At 38.9% G+C, this 19,686-nt stretch overlaps 1 protein-coding gene across 2 annotated transcripts in view; it reads left to right on the plus strand.

Moving 5' to 3' along the window:
- The window catches only part of FNDC3A (fibronectin type III domain containing 3A), a 340,392-nt gene that overhangs the window by 260,502 nt on the left and 60,204 nt on the right, over positions 1-19,686 (plus strand). For both annotated transcript variants that reach the window (XM_006837646.1, XM_006837647.1), the window contains 3 exons: positions 4,350-4,403; positions 7,374-7,498; positions 9,889-10,063. In XM_006837646.1, coding sequence (XP_006837709.1) covers positions 4,350-4,403; positions 7,374-7,498; positions 9,889-10,063 — 354 coding nt within the window. The remainder of the gene's footprint in view (positions 1-4,349; positions 4,404-7,373; positions 7,499-9,888; positions 10,064-19,686) is intronic.

Genomic DNA, 19,686 nt, shown 5'->3' on the forward strand with positions numbered 1-19,686 from the left:
CTCAATTTTAAAACAATCAGTGTTCTCATGTTCTGTTCGAACAACTGCTTCTTGGTCCACGTACAGATTCCTCATGAGCACAATTAAGTGTTCCAGAATACTCATACTTCACAATGTTGTCCACAGCTTGCATGATCCATATAATCGAAAGCCTTTGCATAGTCAATAAAGCACAGGTAAACATTTTTCTGATATTCTCTGCTTTCAGCCAAGATCCATCGGACATCAGCAATGATATTCCTCATTCCACGGCCTCTTCTGAATCCGGCTTAACCTCTGGTAGTTCTCTGTCAATGTATGATTGTAGCTCTTTCTGTATTACCTTTAGCAAAACTTCACTTGCATGGGATATCAAAGATTGTCTGATGATTTCTGCATTCCATTGGGTCACCTCTCTTTGGAATGGGCACAAATATGGATCTCTTCTAATCAGTTGGCCAGATAATTGTCTTCCAAATTTCTTGGCAGAGATGAGTGAGTGCCTCCTGTGCCTCATCACTTTCTTCAAAGATTTCAATTTGTATCCCATCAGTTCCTGGTGTCTTGTTCCATTGAAGTGGCCTAATTAGCATTCTTTTAAATTCTTTACAAATAGTTCTGATACCATTTATTTTCTGAATCTGTATTTTGGTCACTTGTTTGAGGCATTCTTTCTTGTTTCTTTGTGTAAGTTGAAATTGTCTGTTTTCTGAGAGACATTGTTGTGTCATATTTGTATTTAGTTGATGATAGTATATTGGTGTATTCTCAGGCACTTACACCTGTCTCCTGTTAGATGTGGTAGAAACGGAAAGAGTGAACACAATTTTGTGTTCACTGTGTATTGTAATTTAGGATAGATTCACATACCTCCAGAAGCAGGGGCACTAAGCCAGGAAGAGCAGAGGCTGCATACGTGGGGATACCACTGGCTGCTAGGTTGTTGAGGGCAGAGACTGGCCACACCCCTAGGTTACCAGGAAGGCACTGCAACAAGGGATAATTGTGCCTCCTTGCTGTCAACCTACAGCTATATCCTGTGCCTGCAGACTACTGTATCAATGTTGTAAAGTGCCATTGAAGCTACATACAGAAGTTCAAGATGGCCACACCAGTCCACAGTCTTACCTGTTTTTCTTCTCTCTTCCTGCTCCTGTTCAGTTTCCTCTTTAGTCAGCACTCAGTCTACCCATCTGCCCTATCCTCTGATGTTCAGGGTTCCAGGATCAACATATCTGTTACACTTGGTTTTTTATGTTTTTGTTGCAGAGGGTTGGCTCATTGCATCTCCTTAATCTACCATCCTGCCCCAGACTCTTAGAATAGCTTTGAATCCTGACTTAGTTTCTAGGTCTGTGACCTTTGGTAGGGCGCTTGGTCTCCATTTTCCCATCTATAAAACCTATACCTCAGATCTCTTGCAAGGATTAAACAGATAGTATCTATATTTTGCTGTGTGCTGTCAAGTCAGTTCCAGTTTTGTATAGGACTTCCCAGGCTATAAATCTTTACAAGAGCAAAAAACCCTCATCTTTTTCCTGAGGAGCAGCTGGTGGGTTTGAACTGCCGACCTTGCAGTTAGCAGCCCAGCTCATAACCCACGATGCTACCAGGACTTCTAATAGAAATACCTGGAACATAATTGGCATCATAGCTATTATTATTTAGTTTTAAAGATGAAGAAATCTGGCTTAGAGTAGGTAGTTGTTAGTTGCCATCAAGTTGGCCTGCCAACTCATAGTGAGCTCATGCACAACGAAACAGAATGCTGCCTGGTCTTGCACCATCCCTGGGGTCAGTGTGAATCTGACTGCTGTCATTCATAAGATTTTCATTGACTGATTTTCACAAGTAGATTGCCATGTCTTTCATGTGAGTTCATCTTAGTCTGGAAGGTCCACTGAAACCTGTTCAGCAACTTAGCAACTCAGATGCCTCCACTGACAAGATGAGTAATAGCTGTGCATGAATTGCATTGGTTGGGAATCAAATCCATATCTCTAGGGTTAAAATTCTACCATTGAATCACCATTGCCCTCCAGAGTAGTCTTTGGTGTTGTTGTGTAGGATTCCCAAGGAATGACTGGTGAATTTGAACCAACCTTGCAGTTCAAACCAACCTTGCAAGTCAGTGCATTATCCCACAGCACCACTCCAGGACTAAAGACCTAAATATCAGACCTTTTGACTCTTGTCTCTTATAGTCAAATAGCATCAATATGAGTATTAGTGTTTCACTATAGGATAAGCAGCTAACCACAACGTTGACAGTTCACACCCACCAGCCACTCTTTGGAAACCCTGTAGTGGGTCACTGTGTGTTGGAACAACTCAATGGTATGTAACAATAACAACAAATGAGGATAACATAGTATAGCAACAATGGCATGGGGTAGTAATTGGGAGAAGTATTTAATCAGCTGACCTTGTTTAGAAAGGACAATGCATGGTGATAATAAAAAACTAAGTCTGTTTTATACAGACCTCCCAGTGCTCAGGCCCTGTTAACACTGATGGATGTTGTTGTTGTTGTTAAGTGCCTTTGAGTCGATTCCCACCCATAGTGAGTGACCCCGTATAGGGTTTCCAAGGAGCAGCTGGTGAATTTGAACCACTAACCTTGCAGTTCAAGTGACTTTGCAGTCTGATGCAGTAATCCATAGCGCCACACCAGGACTCCAACATTGATGGATAGGAATATCAATTTTGTGGTCAGCTATACCAGCTCTGGTAGCGTAGTGGTTACGAATTGGGCTGTGAACTGCAAGGTCAGCAGTTTGAAACTATCAGCTGTTCTGCGGGCGAAAGATGAGGCTTTCTGCTTCTGTAAAGATTTATGGCCTCGGAAACCCTATACAGGGTTGCTATGAGTTGGAACCAATTCCACGGCACATAACAACAATACCAAACTCAGTTTTTACTCCATTGTGTCACATGTGATCTGGGACAACTTACTGAGGTTCTTTGAAGGCTCTCTTTTGTAAAGTGCAGGTAAATGGTACTTCATAGAGGATTAAGTGAGAATAATGTATAACTTGAAGAAAAGCTGGAGGGTAGATTGTGCAAGGTAGGCATTTTGACAGTCTACCGAAAGAAAAGAAAAGAAAAATTAAGCAAAGTAAATGTTACACCTAAGCAGCTACATTAGAGTAATCAGACACATTAACTCTGGGGAAACATATTTTTACCCACCTTTTACTTTCTTTTGTAACTTGTGATTTCCTCCATCTTTGGATCCTCTTCCTCCATTACTGGTTCCCAAGGATCTTTTCTCTGCCCCTTTCATATTATATCCACTTTTAAATGATAATACTATAACTACCTAGCAAATTCTGGCCATGCAAAACCCTTAAATACAATTAAAAAAAATTTTTTTTAAGTTAGATGTTATTTTCTAGCAAAATTTAAACCTCAGTGTCATAAAAGACTTGAAAACTTAATGTCCTTGATTGCTTTTTGCATACTTAGTAATATTATATAAATTGGAAAGAATTCAGAAAATCATGGAAGTGTAAGCTCTAGGAAGAACAGATTGTTGAATTTTTAAGAGGAAGCTTAGAGTCAACTGTTTCCATCAGTTCTATATCTGAGTGAGGACAAAAGAAGAGGAACTGAGTTTAAATTTATAAAGAAACTACAGTTCGAAATAAATAATCAAGTTCTTGGTTTTGTGAATAATTAAATACTGGAATAAATCACCCCTGAAGATTGTAATGGATTGATGAATCCACAGTTTTAGGTCATTGGCACATTGAGTCTAGAAGCAGCGATCCAGATAGCATGCTTTCTAGTACTGTTGCCCACTTGATTCTTTGGTACATTACACACCATCACTTTTAGATCATAAGAGAAAATGAAAATGAAAGGATTAATACAAAAGATCTGTCAGCTGATAAAACCTGATAGATACAAAGGCAAAGTGGTTTTTGGTGCTTGTTTTTGTTTTTTGTTTTTTTTTTAAGAGGATTATAAAATTTATGATGTTGTTGTTGTTGTTAAGTGCTGTCGAGTTGAGTCCAACCCACAGGGACCCTGTATAGGGCTTTTCCAAGGAGCAGCTGGTGAGTGTGAACCACCAACCTTGCAGTTTTAAAGACTTTGCAGTCTGATGCATTAGCCGATAGTTCTTGCTAAAAGGGATCATTCAGAATTTTTAAAAGCTTAAATAATCTTTTACTTTTTGTTCTTTCCTTGCTCTTAAAAGGATTGTTTGGTTTTCAGTACATATATTTTTTTACTGCCTGTACAGATTTTTCTAGAACTAAGTCACAACAGCTACAACACAATAGATTTCTTAGAATAGGATATCTCACTGTCTTTTGCAAAAGTACTAATTTATATTCATTTTATTTTTTTGGTGTTTATTTTAGGCACCCAGTGACAATGGTTCTAAAATTCAAAGCTTTACTCTAGAATGGGATGAGGTAAGTTAATTGAATCTTTTTATATTTTTAATTCCTCAAAAATGGTTCAAATTATATATATTTCCTCAGAAATAACTTCTTTGTTTGTTTTAATGTTTTTTATTTCCTCTTTAAAAATTATTTGGAAAACTGGTCTGCTCTGTAAACCTTCCCTAAATTCACAATAAAATTAGAAGTAATTTTAAAAAGCAGTATGATTCCCATGTGGTACATGAGTGAATTGGTGGTGTTCTTCAAAAATATTACTGACTGGACCTCAGTTTGGTTTGCTTTTCCAATTAAACCACCACCAAAGGTGTCATTGAAGTAAAACTACCTTGAACATTTTGTCCCACATCAGTCTTAAAGGCAAGTATATTTATTTCCAGCTTTGCTGTAACAAATTGCCACAAATCTGGTGACATAAAACAACAAACATTTCAGTGGACCAAAATCAAGATGTCAGAATGGCTATGCTGCCTTCAGAGGCTCTGGGTGGATTCTGTTTTCTTGACTTTTCCAGTTTCTGGAACTGGTCCTTGTTCCTTTGCTTACTGCCCCAGCACCATGTTTCCTTTTCTAACCCGACATCAATTATCACATTGCCTTCCTCTTTTGTCTTCAATTCGCCCTTTCGCTTATAAAGACATTTGATTACATTTAGGACCCACACAAATAATCCAGCTTATCTCATGCACAGTCTCTGTTACCATATAAATTAACATTCACAGGTTATAGGGATTAATAACAGACCTCTAAACATATCTTTAGAGGTCTGTTATTCAGCCGCCTGAAACAAGCATGCTGGCCTTTATTTTTGTGCACTGACTGACTGTTGTGTTCTCTCCAGTCCTGCTTTCTACACAATACCTAAGAGGATAGGCTGGTGGTGGTGGTTATGTGCTGTGGAGTCGATTCTGACTCATAGCGACCCTCTACAGAGTTTCCGAGGCTATAAATCTTTACAGGAGCAGAAAGCTTCATCTTTCTCCAGCTGAACAGCTGGTAGTTTTGAACTGCTGACCTTGTGGTTTGCAGCCCAATTCATAATCACTACGCTACCAGAGCTCATTAAGAGGATAATCTAGAGGTAGTGATAAAAATGTCATTGATAATATGAAAATTTAGCAGTATGTTAAAAGAATGATAAAGCAATGATGATGTAAACCAATTAGGCTTTATTTCAGAAATTCTATGCAAGTTCAGAATTGGGAATTATATTAATATATCACATTTTGTATTAATTTTTAAAAATCCATGTCATCTTGATAAGTTTTAAGTAGGTCTTTGGTAAAATTAACAGTCATCACTAAACAATAAAGGTGTTTCTAAAGCAGAAACAAGTCAAATTTGCCAGTATCCCCACCTTTATTTAACATTATTCAGAAAGTTGTAGTTAGTATAGTATGATTTGAGGCCAAAACAAGAGATACAACCAAGGGATCTGGGCTGGAGAGTAAATATCATTGTTGTTGTTATGGAGTTGGTTCCAACTCATAGCGACCCGTACAGGGTTTCTGAGGCTGTAAATCTTTACAGGAGCAGAAAGTCTCATCTTTTCGGAGCAGCTGGTAGTTTCGAACTGCTGACCCTGAGGATAGCAGCCTAATTTGTAACCACTATGCTACCAGAGCTCCTTTAGAGATTATAATATTTTCTACTTAAACAGTGAAATTAAATCAACTTTATAAACACCATTAAAACTAACAAGAGCAGTCAGGAAGGTATCCAAATACAAACTTGTTTTTCTTTCAGGCAAAAGTTGTCTTTGGCCTGTTTGTTTCCCTGACTTTGGTTTTCTTTACTCTTTACTTCAGTCACAGAGGGACCAATAGTTGCATCTTAGTTGGCTACTCTAGCTTTTAAGATCCTAGCTACTCACCACTGTATGGTATAGAATATTTTCTCTTGGACTATGTTTTACCAGTTAATCTAAATGTCTCCCCAGTCTGTGGTCCTGAACCCCCAATTCAGAGACTAATTCCCTCAAGGTGTTTGGTTATGTATTGCTAGGTAGTTTTCATAACTTTTCCCCTTTTTTGCTGTACTGTATACACAAGGTTGCCAGTTCAAACGCACCAGACGCTCCTCAAAAACCCCTGTTGTTGTTGTTACATGCTGTCAAGTCGCTTCCAACTCATAGCAACCTTGTGCAGGGCTTCAGGGAGCAGCTGGTGGGTTTGAACCACCAAACTTGCGATTAGTAGTCCAGTGCTTACCCTACTACAGTAAATACCACACCAGAACTCCAAGAAATCCTACACAGGATCACTATTAGTCAGAACTGACTCAGTGGCACTAATAGCAACAAGTTATCTAGTGCTCTTGTAACAGAAATTATACAAGTGACAACTTTAACAACCAGAAATTTATTTTCTCGCAGACTTTTTCTGCCAGGTTTGAAGGAAGGTCCTTATCTTTTCAAAATTTCTTCTCCTAGGCAGTCTTCATGTGGCCTGGCATCTCTCTTCTCCCATGTCTGTTTTGCTTACTTGTTTAAGTTCTATTTTAGCTCTATAAAGGTTGACTCAAGATACATCCTACACAAATTCTGCTTCATCAACGTAACAAAGACAGATCATTCTCAAATGTGACTGTGTAGCCATAGACAAAGATGTTAGGCTCTGCAGGGGATACACTATACTTATTCACAGATAACATTCACACACATAGTACACAAAGGAAATTAACTCATGAGCAGGTTACAAGGCTGGCAAAATGCCATTTATGTAAAAATAATGTAATTCGGTTTATAACTGCTAATTTATTACTTGTTGTTAAGTGCCATTAAATCTTTTCCAATTCATGGCAACCCCATATAGGGTTGCTGAAGAGCCACTGGTGGATTTTAACTGCCAATTTTGGGGTTCAAACCAACCTTGTGATTCAGTGCTTATCCTACAGCACCACTATTTATAAAATAAATTTAATGTAAATTTTATCTTTTTGCAGTAATGTACTTAATACATAATAATCAGCCATTTCTTTCAGGGAAAAGGAAATGGAGAATTTTGTCATTGTTACATGGGTTTACAGAAACAATTTAAGATCACTAAACTGTCCCCAGCAATGGGTTGTAAATTTAGACTATCAGCCAAAAATGACTATGGTACAAGGTAAGATATATATTTAAATCTATTATATGTGTTTTAGATTAGCCAGTCAACTTTGTGTTTATGTTTTTAGTCAAAATTATCCAAGCTGTTCACCAGTCTGCTTCCTTTTATCACTTTGTTGATAGCATTAAGATTTGTTACTGTAAACTAACCTTGCAAAAACTAGTAGCTTTACCAAGATTTTTAGCTAACATTATACGTTGAATCTTTATGTTTAACCAGTAGGTTTTTCTGTTGATTTTTAGCATATGTGATTTCATTATTTTATTTAGTGTCTGGTAAAGTCTAAGAATATCAGCGATAACTGGTTTAAATAGAAATGCCAAACCACAGTAAACTGATTTTATTTATTTATATATTATCTAATACATATATATATAAAATATGGGTAAGACAAAACATATTGTTGCAAAATCTTGGAAAGCTTTATTAAATAAGCAAATATATGAAAATGTGAAGCTATTGTTACTTGACATGTCTTCCATCCAGGTTTATACCCTTCTAAAAATTGGTGTTTCCATCTCTAACCCTTCCCCAAAGAATGCTGCATTCTTCCATTTACACCACATCAAAACAGCAGTTTTGCCATTCAAATTATGTTCTTTTTAAATGATCTTTGAGTTTGGGGAACAAAAATAAGTCTGAAGGGGTAAGATCAGGGCTTATAGGGTACATGGAGTAAGCTTCCCAACAAAATTTTCATAGGACAGCCCTTGCTACCCTCAAAGAATGAACAGGTATGTTGTGATGGGAAAATAATGCATTGGCACACTTCCCTTGTGTTGTTGTTTTTTCCACACCAATGCAGTTTTCAGTTTTCTGAAAATGTCTTCATGATAAACCCCACATGATCATTCTGTGTACTTTTTGACAAAAATCTATCAAAATCACCCGTCTGGAATCCCCCCCAAAAAAAGTCTACCATAGTCTTCTGAACTAATGTCTCTGTCTGGAATTTTATTAGCCCAGCAAATCCCCTCAAAAGCCACTGGTTTGATTGGACTTTGCTTTCTGAATCATATTGGTAAATACAAAACTCGTCCCCAGTTATGATTCACTCCATAAAATTCTTGCCATTAGCTTCAATCTTGTTTTCAAGATTGATGGAGAGATCACCTCTGAGCTAGCTGATCTTCACACAATGCTTTGGTACCCAGCAAGTCAAAAGCTTGTTGAGGTCAGAATGTTCACTTCCAGTTGAAAATGCCAAATTATATGACATCCCAACTTCAGTAGTGATCATATCAATGGTTATTCTATAGTCTTCTTCCACTTATTTCTGAACTTCAGCCACAATTCTTCATTCATCAGGGTTGGTGATCTTCCGTCTCTTGGTTCATTTTTTAGGTCTTCCCAACCTTCCTTAAACTGTGTGTGATCCATCTAAACAATTGTTTTATGTGGCTCAGTATTCTTATAAAATTATTGCAAAGCTTCAGTAATTTGGGAAGATGTCTACTGCAGTTTTGCTTAAAATGTGAAATTAACCCAGACCATAGAATCATCATCTTTTTTTTCCATAATACAAAATTGTATCCTTTTTTCAGGGTTGCTATGAGTCGGAACCGACTCAACAGCTCTCAACAATAACAAATGAGATTAAGGAGTCCCTGAGTGGTGCTGTCAAGTTTTCCCACCAGCCACTCCTGGAAACCCAATTCAGGGTTGTTATGAGTCAGAACTGACTTGGTGGGACTAATAACAATGACACTAAGACAGGTGTTATTACTGAGAGAACTTGTATGCAGCCATCCACCGATCACAGACAAAATGTTTAATTAAGCATGTTTTGTTTGAAATAAACTCATGCATATATGAACTAGACCCCTTGTAGCAATACTTTTTGACTTACCCTGTATCTCTGCTTACCTTTATGGGGGCAAGTAGGCTTAATTGCATAACTGAAAATGTGCATTTCCTATCATATATATGACATAAAAGTGTATTTTAAAAGTGAAAATTTCATTAATTTAGCTTTAATGATGGTAGATTGATTTGGAAAAGTTTAGTGAGAATGATTATGCAACTTTAAGCATATAATTGTCTTGTAGAAATATTTGAATTTGTGTATGTTTAATTGTATACATTTTCACTACATTAGAAAGAAAAGGAGGGAAAATTTAGACCAATAGAAGAATGTTATCATTACAGTCATACCTTTTTGATAAGCTGCTATACAAATATGTTTTCGTTAACTGGATAATAAGGTAAAATTTGTAAAATATAAACATAGTATCTTTTCTAAAACCATCCTAGTGTACACTTTTAGGTATCTGATCTAGTTCCCATACAGGTATTGTCAACTTCAAGACAGATTATTTGAATTAGTTATTTTTAAATATCTATATATGTCTTTTTCATTCCTTATTTAAAACTGTTTGTTTCAACAGTGGTTTTGGTGAAGAAGTTGTATATTACACCTCAGGCTGTGCCCCTTCTATGCCAGCCAGTCCTGTATTAACTAAGGCTGGTGTTACGTGGTTATCCTTGCAATGGAGTAAACCCTCAGGAACACCATCAGATGAAGGAATATCTTACATTTTAGAGATGGAGGACGAAACTTCAGTGAGTGTGGATGTGTTTTTTACATTTAAAATATATTTCATTGTGGGGGGTAATCCTAATATAGTCAGTATTGCCACATAGTTAACTTCTTCCCAAAACCTTAGAAATCTCAGTTTGTTATTGTTTAGGAGGAACGAGGGACTAGTTTTGTTTTCTTGATGTATAGGGAGTAGTTTGGGAAGTGTGTGTTTGTGCCTGGGAACAACACAGACTTTATTTTAAATATGTGTGTTCGGGAAAAAAGGGAGAAGTGGGAGGATCAAGCACCACAACCTCCTATACTGAGCAGCTCTAAAGGTAAGAAAACACTATAACTGTATTCTTCAATTGTGTTCATACAGTGCTTCCCAAAGTGTCACAGAATATTTCAAGAGCTTCATGTGCAAACTGAATCTTGTTCTATACAAGTGGCTCATCTGTGAGCTAGAACTTGGCCAAACAAGAATTAGAGTATCTATTAATTATTCTATATAATTCCATAACTTCAATTTCTTTGAAACAAAATAGCATTGGTCCACTTCTAAGAATATATATGAGGCAGTCATCAAATATAGTTCATGGAAAAAATGGAATTAAAAGATAAACATTTTAAATATAAACTTGTAAGCATTGCTACATGACTTTTAGTCCATCACTAAAGAACTAAGGATTCTAGGAATTTAACCAGTCTTTTTTACTTTTTTTTTTTAAGCTTTTATTGTGCCCTGGGTGATTATTTACATGGGAGAACATCCTATCATATTTCATTGCAATGCTTGCAATCCCCTCCATACATCACTATTCAACAGTATTTGCTTTTATTTATCTGTTGTTGTTTTTGGTTTTGTTTTATGTACACAGAAACACACTCAGGAATATATAATCATTTAAACAACCCAAGGGTATATTCTGCAAGCCTTCCTACTGCCCGCCAGCACACAGCCTTTCTCTTTCAATGAGTGCTCAGCTGCTCCCTCTCTCCATGCCCTCATCTGGTTCACTGCTTCTCTGAATAGGGTCCCACATTCTGTTCATGCTCTTCTCCCTTGATGGTCCTAGGGTCCTCTGTTCCTGAACTGTAACATTAACTTCTCCCTGCTCTGTGTTACAAAACATCTACCTTTACAGTTGTGACAATTGCAATTAGTCATGTTAACAATTACTCACTATTGAATCATGAGAATCTTGTCCCCATCTCATTTCACCAGACCCATCTAGTCAATATGAAAACTATTAAGGTAACGCTGATGTTCTCCCATGTAAACTATTACTCAATTCACAATGAAACCTTACAAAAAATAAATAAAATAAAATGTTGATGACTTAAGTGTGAACAACAACAACAAAAAAACTATTCGGTGGGGATTCTACTTTCCCCTACACTCTGAAACTAAGCTCCCTCTTAAAAACTTGTAAGCCAGCTTACAGGTTGGCTTGTAGCCTTTACTTTGCCTTTGTAGCGCCCTCCGCGCCCCCCTCCCCCCATTTTAGGTAGCCAATGTCTAAGTTGCCCATCCCTATCAACCCTGTGTACAGAGGGGTATGTTTAATCCCTGATGTGAAGATTCTTTCCCTCTCGGTATTTTGAGCTACTGCATCCATAAGTATAAGTCAGGTCAAGTTCATCAAATTGTAGCAATTTACACTTGTTTCCTTTATCAAATTTCTTTATCTTCCTCTATTCAAGCCATCGAAGCTAAGTCAAATGGGTACTGTCTGCAAGTTTGGGATTTCTTGTGTGTCTCCCCTCACTTCATATTAGCTGGATATTTATTTCACTCTCGTCTCTAGCCCTCTATGGCTAGATCCTTGTCCGTGGGCATAGGAGTCCTCAGGTCTCACACACTTAAGACCAACCATCCCTTCCACTTCTTTCTCTCATCTTCAGGTCTGCGGGAGTCTATGGAACATGGTTGCTCAGCCCATATCTTCTTTGCTGCCTTTCCCCCACTTCACTCACCAGTAGACCAGTGTGGTCACCAGCAAGCTTACATGCCTGCTCATGTGTTCCCTTTGAGTTTCAGTCTTGGAGGAGGGTTTGCCCTGAAGGGATTCATTGCTTGCCTTGATGGCTCCCCCACAAACAACCTGTTTGTTCATACAGTAGTCAATCAGACTGCCATTTTTGTTTTTGATTTTTCCTGCTGGTCTTTCTTTCAAGAAGTATCTTCTGTTCCTGTAGCTGCTGAGGCCTTTTTTATGTTACTTATAAAAGAAAGTCCTGGTGTGGCGCTGTGGGCTAATGCATCAGACTTCAGAGTCATTTGAACTTCTAGGTCAGTGGTTGAAGCTCACCAGCTGCTCCTTGGAAACCCTATACAGGGTTGCTATGGGTCGGAATCGACTCAACTGCACTTAACAACAATGAAAGAAAAATGGATACCCCTTAAAGATTCCTTAAGACCAAGAAGAAAAAAAAAAGTCATAAGGAACCAAATCAAAACTGGAGGGTAGATGCCTAATGATTTCCCATCAAAACGCTCAAAAAATTTCCTTTGCTTGATGAGAAGAATGAGCATGGTCATGGTGGAGAAAGATTCTACAGTGAAGTTTTCCTGGTATCTTTCTACTAAAGTTTTGGCTGTCTCAAAATATTCTCATAAGAAGCAGATGTTGTCATTCTTTGGAACTCAGAAAGTCAATAAGCAAAATGATTTTAGTGTCCCAAAAAATTGTTGCCTTGGCCTTTGCTCTTGATTAGTCCACATTTCTTTTACTGAACCACTTCTACCTCATGGTAGCATTGCTTTGATTGTGCTTTGTCTGCAGACCGGTATTGGTAAATGTGACATCTCCTATGAAGAAATGCCTCAGGGTCTTGGTCCTACTTGTTTTAAATTTACATTGAAAATTCTGTTCTTGTCTACAGCTGATCGGGGTGCAACTGTTTTGGCACCCACTGAGCAAATAGTTTGCTCAACAAAATTGTGTAAACTGTCTGTGGTGTTGGCTATTGTTGCTACTGTTAATCATCAGTCTGTTTCAGTTAGGGCATAGACAATATTATTTTCTTTCTCACAAATTAATATGTATAATCTGCTACCTATGGGTTTCATCTTCAACATCATCTCATCCGTTATTAAAACAAGTTATCCATTTGTAAACTGCTGATTTCTTTGGGGCATTGTCATTATAAACTTTTTTTAAAGCATCAGTGATTCCACTATTCTTACATCCAAACTTCACCATAAATTTGATGTTGTGTCTTGCTTCAATTTTAGCAGAATTCATGTTGCTTTGATAGGTGCTCTTTTCAAACTAATCCTTCTTAGTGCCTCAACTAGATAACGTTCAAACATGTTATAACAAGTTGTTGTTGTTATTGTTGTTGAGTGCTGTCAAGTTGGTTTTGACTCATAGCGACCCTATATAGGCTTTCCAAGGAAACCTGATAAGCTTGAACCACCAACCTTGTGGTTCACACCAACTTTGCAATTCAGCACATTAACCCTGAGTTTATTTTGGTACAAAAATTTTTTTGAAATCTACAGTGCAGTGAATTACTTCATATAGCTCTGCTACCCATAGATTTTGTAACTCCCACCAACCATCCTTTTTTTTCTTGATGCATCTGGGTAAAAAAAGGTAAGTAGAGATGCTGGTAGGATAATATGATTCAATTATCAATGATTGTTAGCAGAGCTAACTGTGATTGTAAAAACTTAGAAATCTAATGAAGGGGCATTATCAATTTGCCATCTTGCTCGGTGGAAACTGAGTCATCTCAAAAGCAAGAAGGAAGATCACTACTATCAGAGATAAAGAGGAGTGGAACATATACTGTGGGTCCCATGATCCCTTCGTGTTGAACCTCCTCAATTCAGGAACAAAAAGGGGTGATTTTCAGAGGAGTAGCAGAGGAATGACAGCAGTAAAAGCAAGAGCCAGACCATGAGACAAAGCAGTGGACTTCTCAACCTGTGAGCAAGTAGAGCTAAGTGCCTTCAGGCAAGAGGCTTGCTTTTAGAGTAGAATGCTTCCAGGCACTTAATTGGAGAACTAGGTTTGTTGACCAGTGGACCTGGAGCTGAGTGCCTTAAGGCTGAGCTTTGTAGTGATGGATTATCCCCTAGGCATTTATCAGAACTAAAGGAACTTTGTCCTGGTGTGGCCCTGTGGGTAATGAATGCATCAGACTACAAAGTCTGCAAGGTCAGTGGTTCAAGCTCACCAGCTGCCTCTTGGAAACCCTAGACAGGGTCCCGATGGGTCATAATCAACTAGACGACACTTAACAACAATAAAAGAAATTTTGTAACATTTGCCAGAGCAGGCCAGAGGCCAGGCCAGTCCAAGGGATGTTGGACTAAGAGAAAGGCTTGCCTGCAGGCGTGACTGAGAAGAGGCTGTCCTGATTAGAACTGTGCCCCAAGCATTTCTGACCCCAAATCATAACCTGTTAACTTGCCTAATAAACCCCATAATTGTGAATATGGTATCCAAGTTCTGTGTGACCTTTGCAATGAATTTTTGAACCCAGCAGAGAATTAAGAAAATGCCTTAGGAGGACTGGTTGGTGGCATTCTTTGCTAAATCAATTCATAGTTTATTCATAACACACATTTTCCATGAACTTTATAAAAACCTTTCATGTAAACCAGAAAACCAAACCCACACCAGTGATTTGATTATGACCCTATAAGACAGATTGGAACTGCTCCCAAGGGTTTCTGAGACTACAAGTCTTTACAGAAGCAGTCTGTTTCATCTTTCTCTCCCACAAAGCAGCTGGTGGGTTTAAATCACCAGCCTTGAAGTTAGCAGCCCTGCGATTAACCCATTGCACCACCAGGGTTTCCTTGGAAACCTTATATAGGGTTGCTATGAGTCAGAACTGACTCAGTGGCACTTAACAACAACAATATACACACACACATACCCCCAGGAGGACTGAAAATATTATTTGTTCATACAAAATGTGTACATGAATTGCCAGAGCAGCATTATTCATAATAGCCAGAGGTGGGAACAACCCAAACGTTTATCACTTGAATAAATCAACAAAATGTGATATAGCCATATAGTAGGTAATATTCAGCAGGAAGATACATGCTGCAACATGGACAGTCCTTGAAAAAAGAGAAGGGGGGATGTGGCAAGATTGCAAACTAGGCAGAAAGTCTGTACAAAGATGCAGAAAGCCAAATGAAACAGATACAGATGATAATCCTGAAACCCTGAACTTAGGTGATGGGATATAGAAGTGGATTAAATGCTTACTAGAAAAGAAAGCTGAACAGATGCCACAAAAAAAGAAGACAGACTGGTGAACTGTGCTGGTCAATAAGACAGCATCACCATCTTTATTTTAGCTTTTGTGAATGGCTTCAGAGATAATAAAACGTACTGGCATTGCAGAAACATACCAATGCCTCACAGAGATAAAAGTGCAATTATTTTCCTGTTCCCCACACTCCCCTGGTGAGCAGAAGTGACGCTGCCCACACACACACACACACGCACGCACGCACGCACATACACACACACACACACACTCTCCCAGGGAACCTCCTGCTCTCCCAGCATCAGACACAGGGAGATGAACGCCATAGTTGTGAGTCCCACTAAAGAAAGGGAGAACTCTCCGCATTAATCCCATTCGGGTGGACCCTACTCCAAATTGGCAAAGCTGGCCCTTTGGAGAAGCAACTGATGTGTGGTGGGGGAAGGAGGGAGAAAGAAGACAACTGATCTGTGCTGGCCAGCCAGATGCACCATAGCCACCTTGAACTTTTGCAAGTGACTTTGAAGGCAACAAAGTGGTAAGTGGCACAGAGGCAAACTGCTTATTGATGGAGAGAAAGGTGACCAGAGATGTGGCCGGCACCCACCTGCATGTCCAGTCCCAGAGAAGTTCTGCTCTCTGACCAGTCAGAGCTGCAGCAAAGAGAATGGGGAACTAGCAATACCAACCCCAGCTCTTGGAATCAGGTATGGCCTGCAGAGCTGGTTCTGGCCTTCCCTGATCTGGCAGGAACTCTCACTCTCTGCTGCCCTCTGGGACAGAAATACCCTGATCTCCCAGGTGCTATGAGGTCTGCATGACCTACTTTCTGGATTGAGTGCCCACAACACAGAGCACCTAGCCCTACAGTAACTCCATCTAAGTTGAGGATGTTACCTACTATCCCATCCCTTTCCCACCCATAACTAGTGGTACTTTGCTGACAAAGGTACCAGAATTTTCTCCTATATGGGTCTAGCACCTGCCTTGTTTTTACCATTCCTTCTTACCGTATGTTCAGTCTTTCTTTCTCTTCTTCCTTTCCCTTGCTTTCTATCCTTTCTATATCTGCTTTCATTTCTTTTTTTTTAATGCTTCCTGTCCCAACCACTGCTACTTCCGTCTTTTTTTCTCTTTGTTTTTTTACGATTCTGTGGTCTCTTTCCCTTTGTCATTCCTTTCCCAATTGTGTTTAGTTCTTTTAATCTCTTTATTTCTTTATTTACTTCTCCCTCTTTTCTCTCTTTGGTTTTTGTATTTTTGTATTTGCTGCCTTCTTTTTCTTTACTATTTTCTTTTTTTGCTCCTTGCTGTCTTTGCTTTTTTCCAGTCTTGTATGTGTTTTCTCTTCTTGCCTTACCCAACAGGAGACAGCAACTATAGCCATACATGTACCCTCTACACTCACACCTGCTGGACAAGAACCAGTACCAGCTACTGTACTAATCAATGACAACAACCAACATAAGGGAAATCTATCCTAAACTGAACTGCATGAACAGCATATGGAGAACAGTGCACAAGCTCATCCCCTACTCCTACCCACCTTAGAATACATTAACATACAATCATCAAGTTAATACAGTACAGCACAACCACAGTCTCAAATCATCAGATAATTTCTGTTCACACAGAAGAAACAAGACAGACTGCTCAAACAAGTAACCAAGAAGCAGAGCTGGAAAACCATTTGAAGATAAATTTATCAATAGTAGTAAGCTAAAAGGTCAGTCATAAGAAAAAATCTGAAGAAAGCCTAAGATTCATGTGGGACAACAAGAAGAGGAATAACTTGCAAGTGATTAGAATTCTAGAACAGGAAGAGACAACGAAAAGCACAGAAAAAAAATTTCGAAGAATTGCTGGAAGAAAATTTCCCTAAAATCATGAAAGTTGAGAAGATAAGCATTTAAGAAGATGAACGAACCCCAAAAAGGGTAGAGCCCATAAGATAAGCACCAAGATATATCATGATCAAACTCTCCTAAATCAAAGACAAGAAAAGAACCTGCAAGCAACTCAGAAACAAAAAGTTACCTCGAAAATAGAAGCCATGAGATTAAGCTATGATTTCTCATCAGAAATCATGCAGACAAGAAGGCAATGGGGAGACATATACAAAACTCTTTAAGAGAAGAGGAGGGAGGACTTGATTGTGGATAGGGTAGAAGTACAGTGAGGATCTCCATCAGCAGTGTCACAGAATACTGGATGAAACAGGTTCAGGGGACAGTTCCAGAACTCTGAACCATATATATAGGAATATTTTAAAAGTTTGAAGGCTTATAGCCAGTGGAATTTGTAGTAGAAGCAAGAGATCTAATGCTTTTGAATCCACTGGGCTCAGCAGGTCCCAGAGCTGCCATCTTGGGCAAGACCGAGCAGGGGAAGGACCAGAGCCACCACAGACTTGACACCTCACGGAACCTTGGAGATAATGAAGTATACATTATTTGTTCATTGGCCTCTCGCTGTCTGCGCACCTCCATTCTGGTGACTAGAGGGGGTGGACACCCTACCCCCACAGGGTTCTACGACACATGCACACAGATCTCAAAATTTAAAGGAAGTTTCCACTTAAAACCATATAGCTATGCAAAAAGGCCAGGACTAGGGTTGTGGATCAGGAGGGACACAGACAAAAAAAAAAAAAAAAAACAGGGCGAAAATTAAATCCTGAGTTATATCATAACGACCAGTGCTGGCATCTTGAAGTTTCTCAGGTGGCCTTAAAGGCAAGAAGCTAAAAGAGGATATTAAAGTCATACTCATATTAAGCTAAAGACTTTTTTTTTCCCCTCATCTCTCTTTTCTGTAATTATAGACTACAATATCTGTATTTTTTGCTATTACTGTTTAGTTTTTTTGTCCCCTCTTTACCTTGAGGGTGCTCTTTCTCTCCCTACGTTATCCAAGAAGAGACAGCAATTGCTATCATATAGTCAAGCTACAATCACACCTGTAAAATCCCACAATCTAGGCAAGAACCAGTACCAGCCGCCATACACCAGGGAGACAGACAACACCTGCGACAGTTACTCTGTGTCGAGTAAATAAGAAGAGTGAAAAGGGAATCCCATATCCTGATCACATTTACCTGTAGACAATCAGAAAGCATAAAAAATACCAAGACACACACTCATCTAAGTATTAAGGTGACAGCTAACTACTGAATATGCCCAAGAAGCAGAAACAGATGACTATTATCAGTATATGCCCAGAAACAAGATAAAATGACTGAGACAAATGAGCTGGAGGTAGACCTACACTCCATACTGGAAGGGAGGGCAGGCTTTGGAAATGGCCTGAGAAGGAATTCAGAAAAATTATTATAAAATGTTTCAAAACACTTAACAGTAGAGTTGAGAAAAATAAGTCAGGAAAGTGCTGCAGGAACAATCAATTTATATAGATGGACCACTAGAAACAATTCAAAAGCTATAGAAAGAGGTCTAAATGATTAATAATAGAATATCAGAAATGGTCAATACACTGAAAGGACAAAGAAGTAAAACTGAAGAGATGGAAGCTAGAACTAGTGAGCTAAAAGACAAACCTCTCAACACTACTAAGAAGAGCAAGCAGAAAAACGGATAAAAAAAATCTGAAGGTCTAAGATTCATGTTGGACAGCATAAAGGGAATGACTTTAAAAATAATCAGCATTTCAGACCAGAAAGAATCACACAAGTCCCCAGAGGAGATAGTTGAAGAGCTTCTGGAAGAAAATTTCCTAACATCCTGAAAAGCAAAAAGATTAAAGAAGCTCAACAAGCTAAGTCCAACCACGTCCAATAGACTCCTGTGAACCCGGGTTGAGACCTGATTGGCCAGCAGTATGGCAAGACCCTGGACTCCTGGGCCCAGAGGCAGTGACATGGCCACAGAGGACTAGAGTAGAGAGTGAAACATCAAGCTGATATAAAGTGAGGGGAGATACACAATAATACCCATACTTTGCAGATAGTACTCATTTGAGCTGGCTTCAATGGCTGGACAATCAGAACTTGACTAGAAGAAAAAAGAGGAAAACAGAGTAATCCACTACAATCCACAACTTTACCTATACTTATAGATGTAGTAGCTCAAAAAAGGGAACAAATCTTTACAGCAAGGATCATTCCCACCCCCTCAGTCCACAGGGCTGACAGGGATGGGCAAGTTATTGGCTACCCAAAGTGGGGGGGACTACAAAGGCAAGAAGTGACTGGCTTACAAGCTTTCAAGAGGGAGCCTAGTCCAGAGGGGGCAGGGAAAGGTAGAATCTTCACTGAGTGCTTTCCAATCTTTTGGGACCTGGCAGATAAAAGGAGATGCCCCCCGCCCCATCCAAAAAAAAAAAAAAAACCTAAAGAGCATAGAGAGAAACACTGTAAACCGATGATATATGGAGGGGATAATAATCAATGTAATGAAACAAG

This window comes from Chrysochloris asiatica, unplaced genomic scaffold (assembly GCF_000296735.1).
Source record: "Chrysochloris asiatica unplaced genomic scaffold, ChrAsi1.0 scaffold00022, whole genome shotgun sequence".
Taxonomy (NCBI): Eukaryota; Metazoa; Chordata; class Mammalia; order Afrosoricida; family Chrysochloridae; genus Chrysochloris; species Chrysochloris asiatica.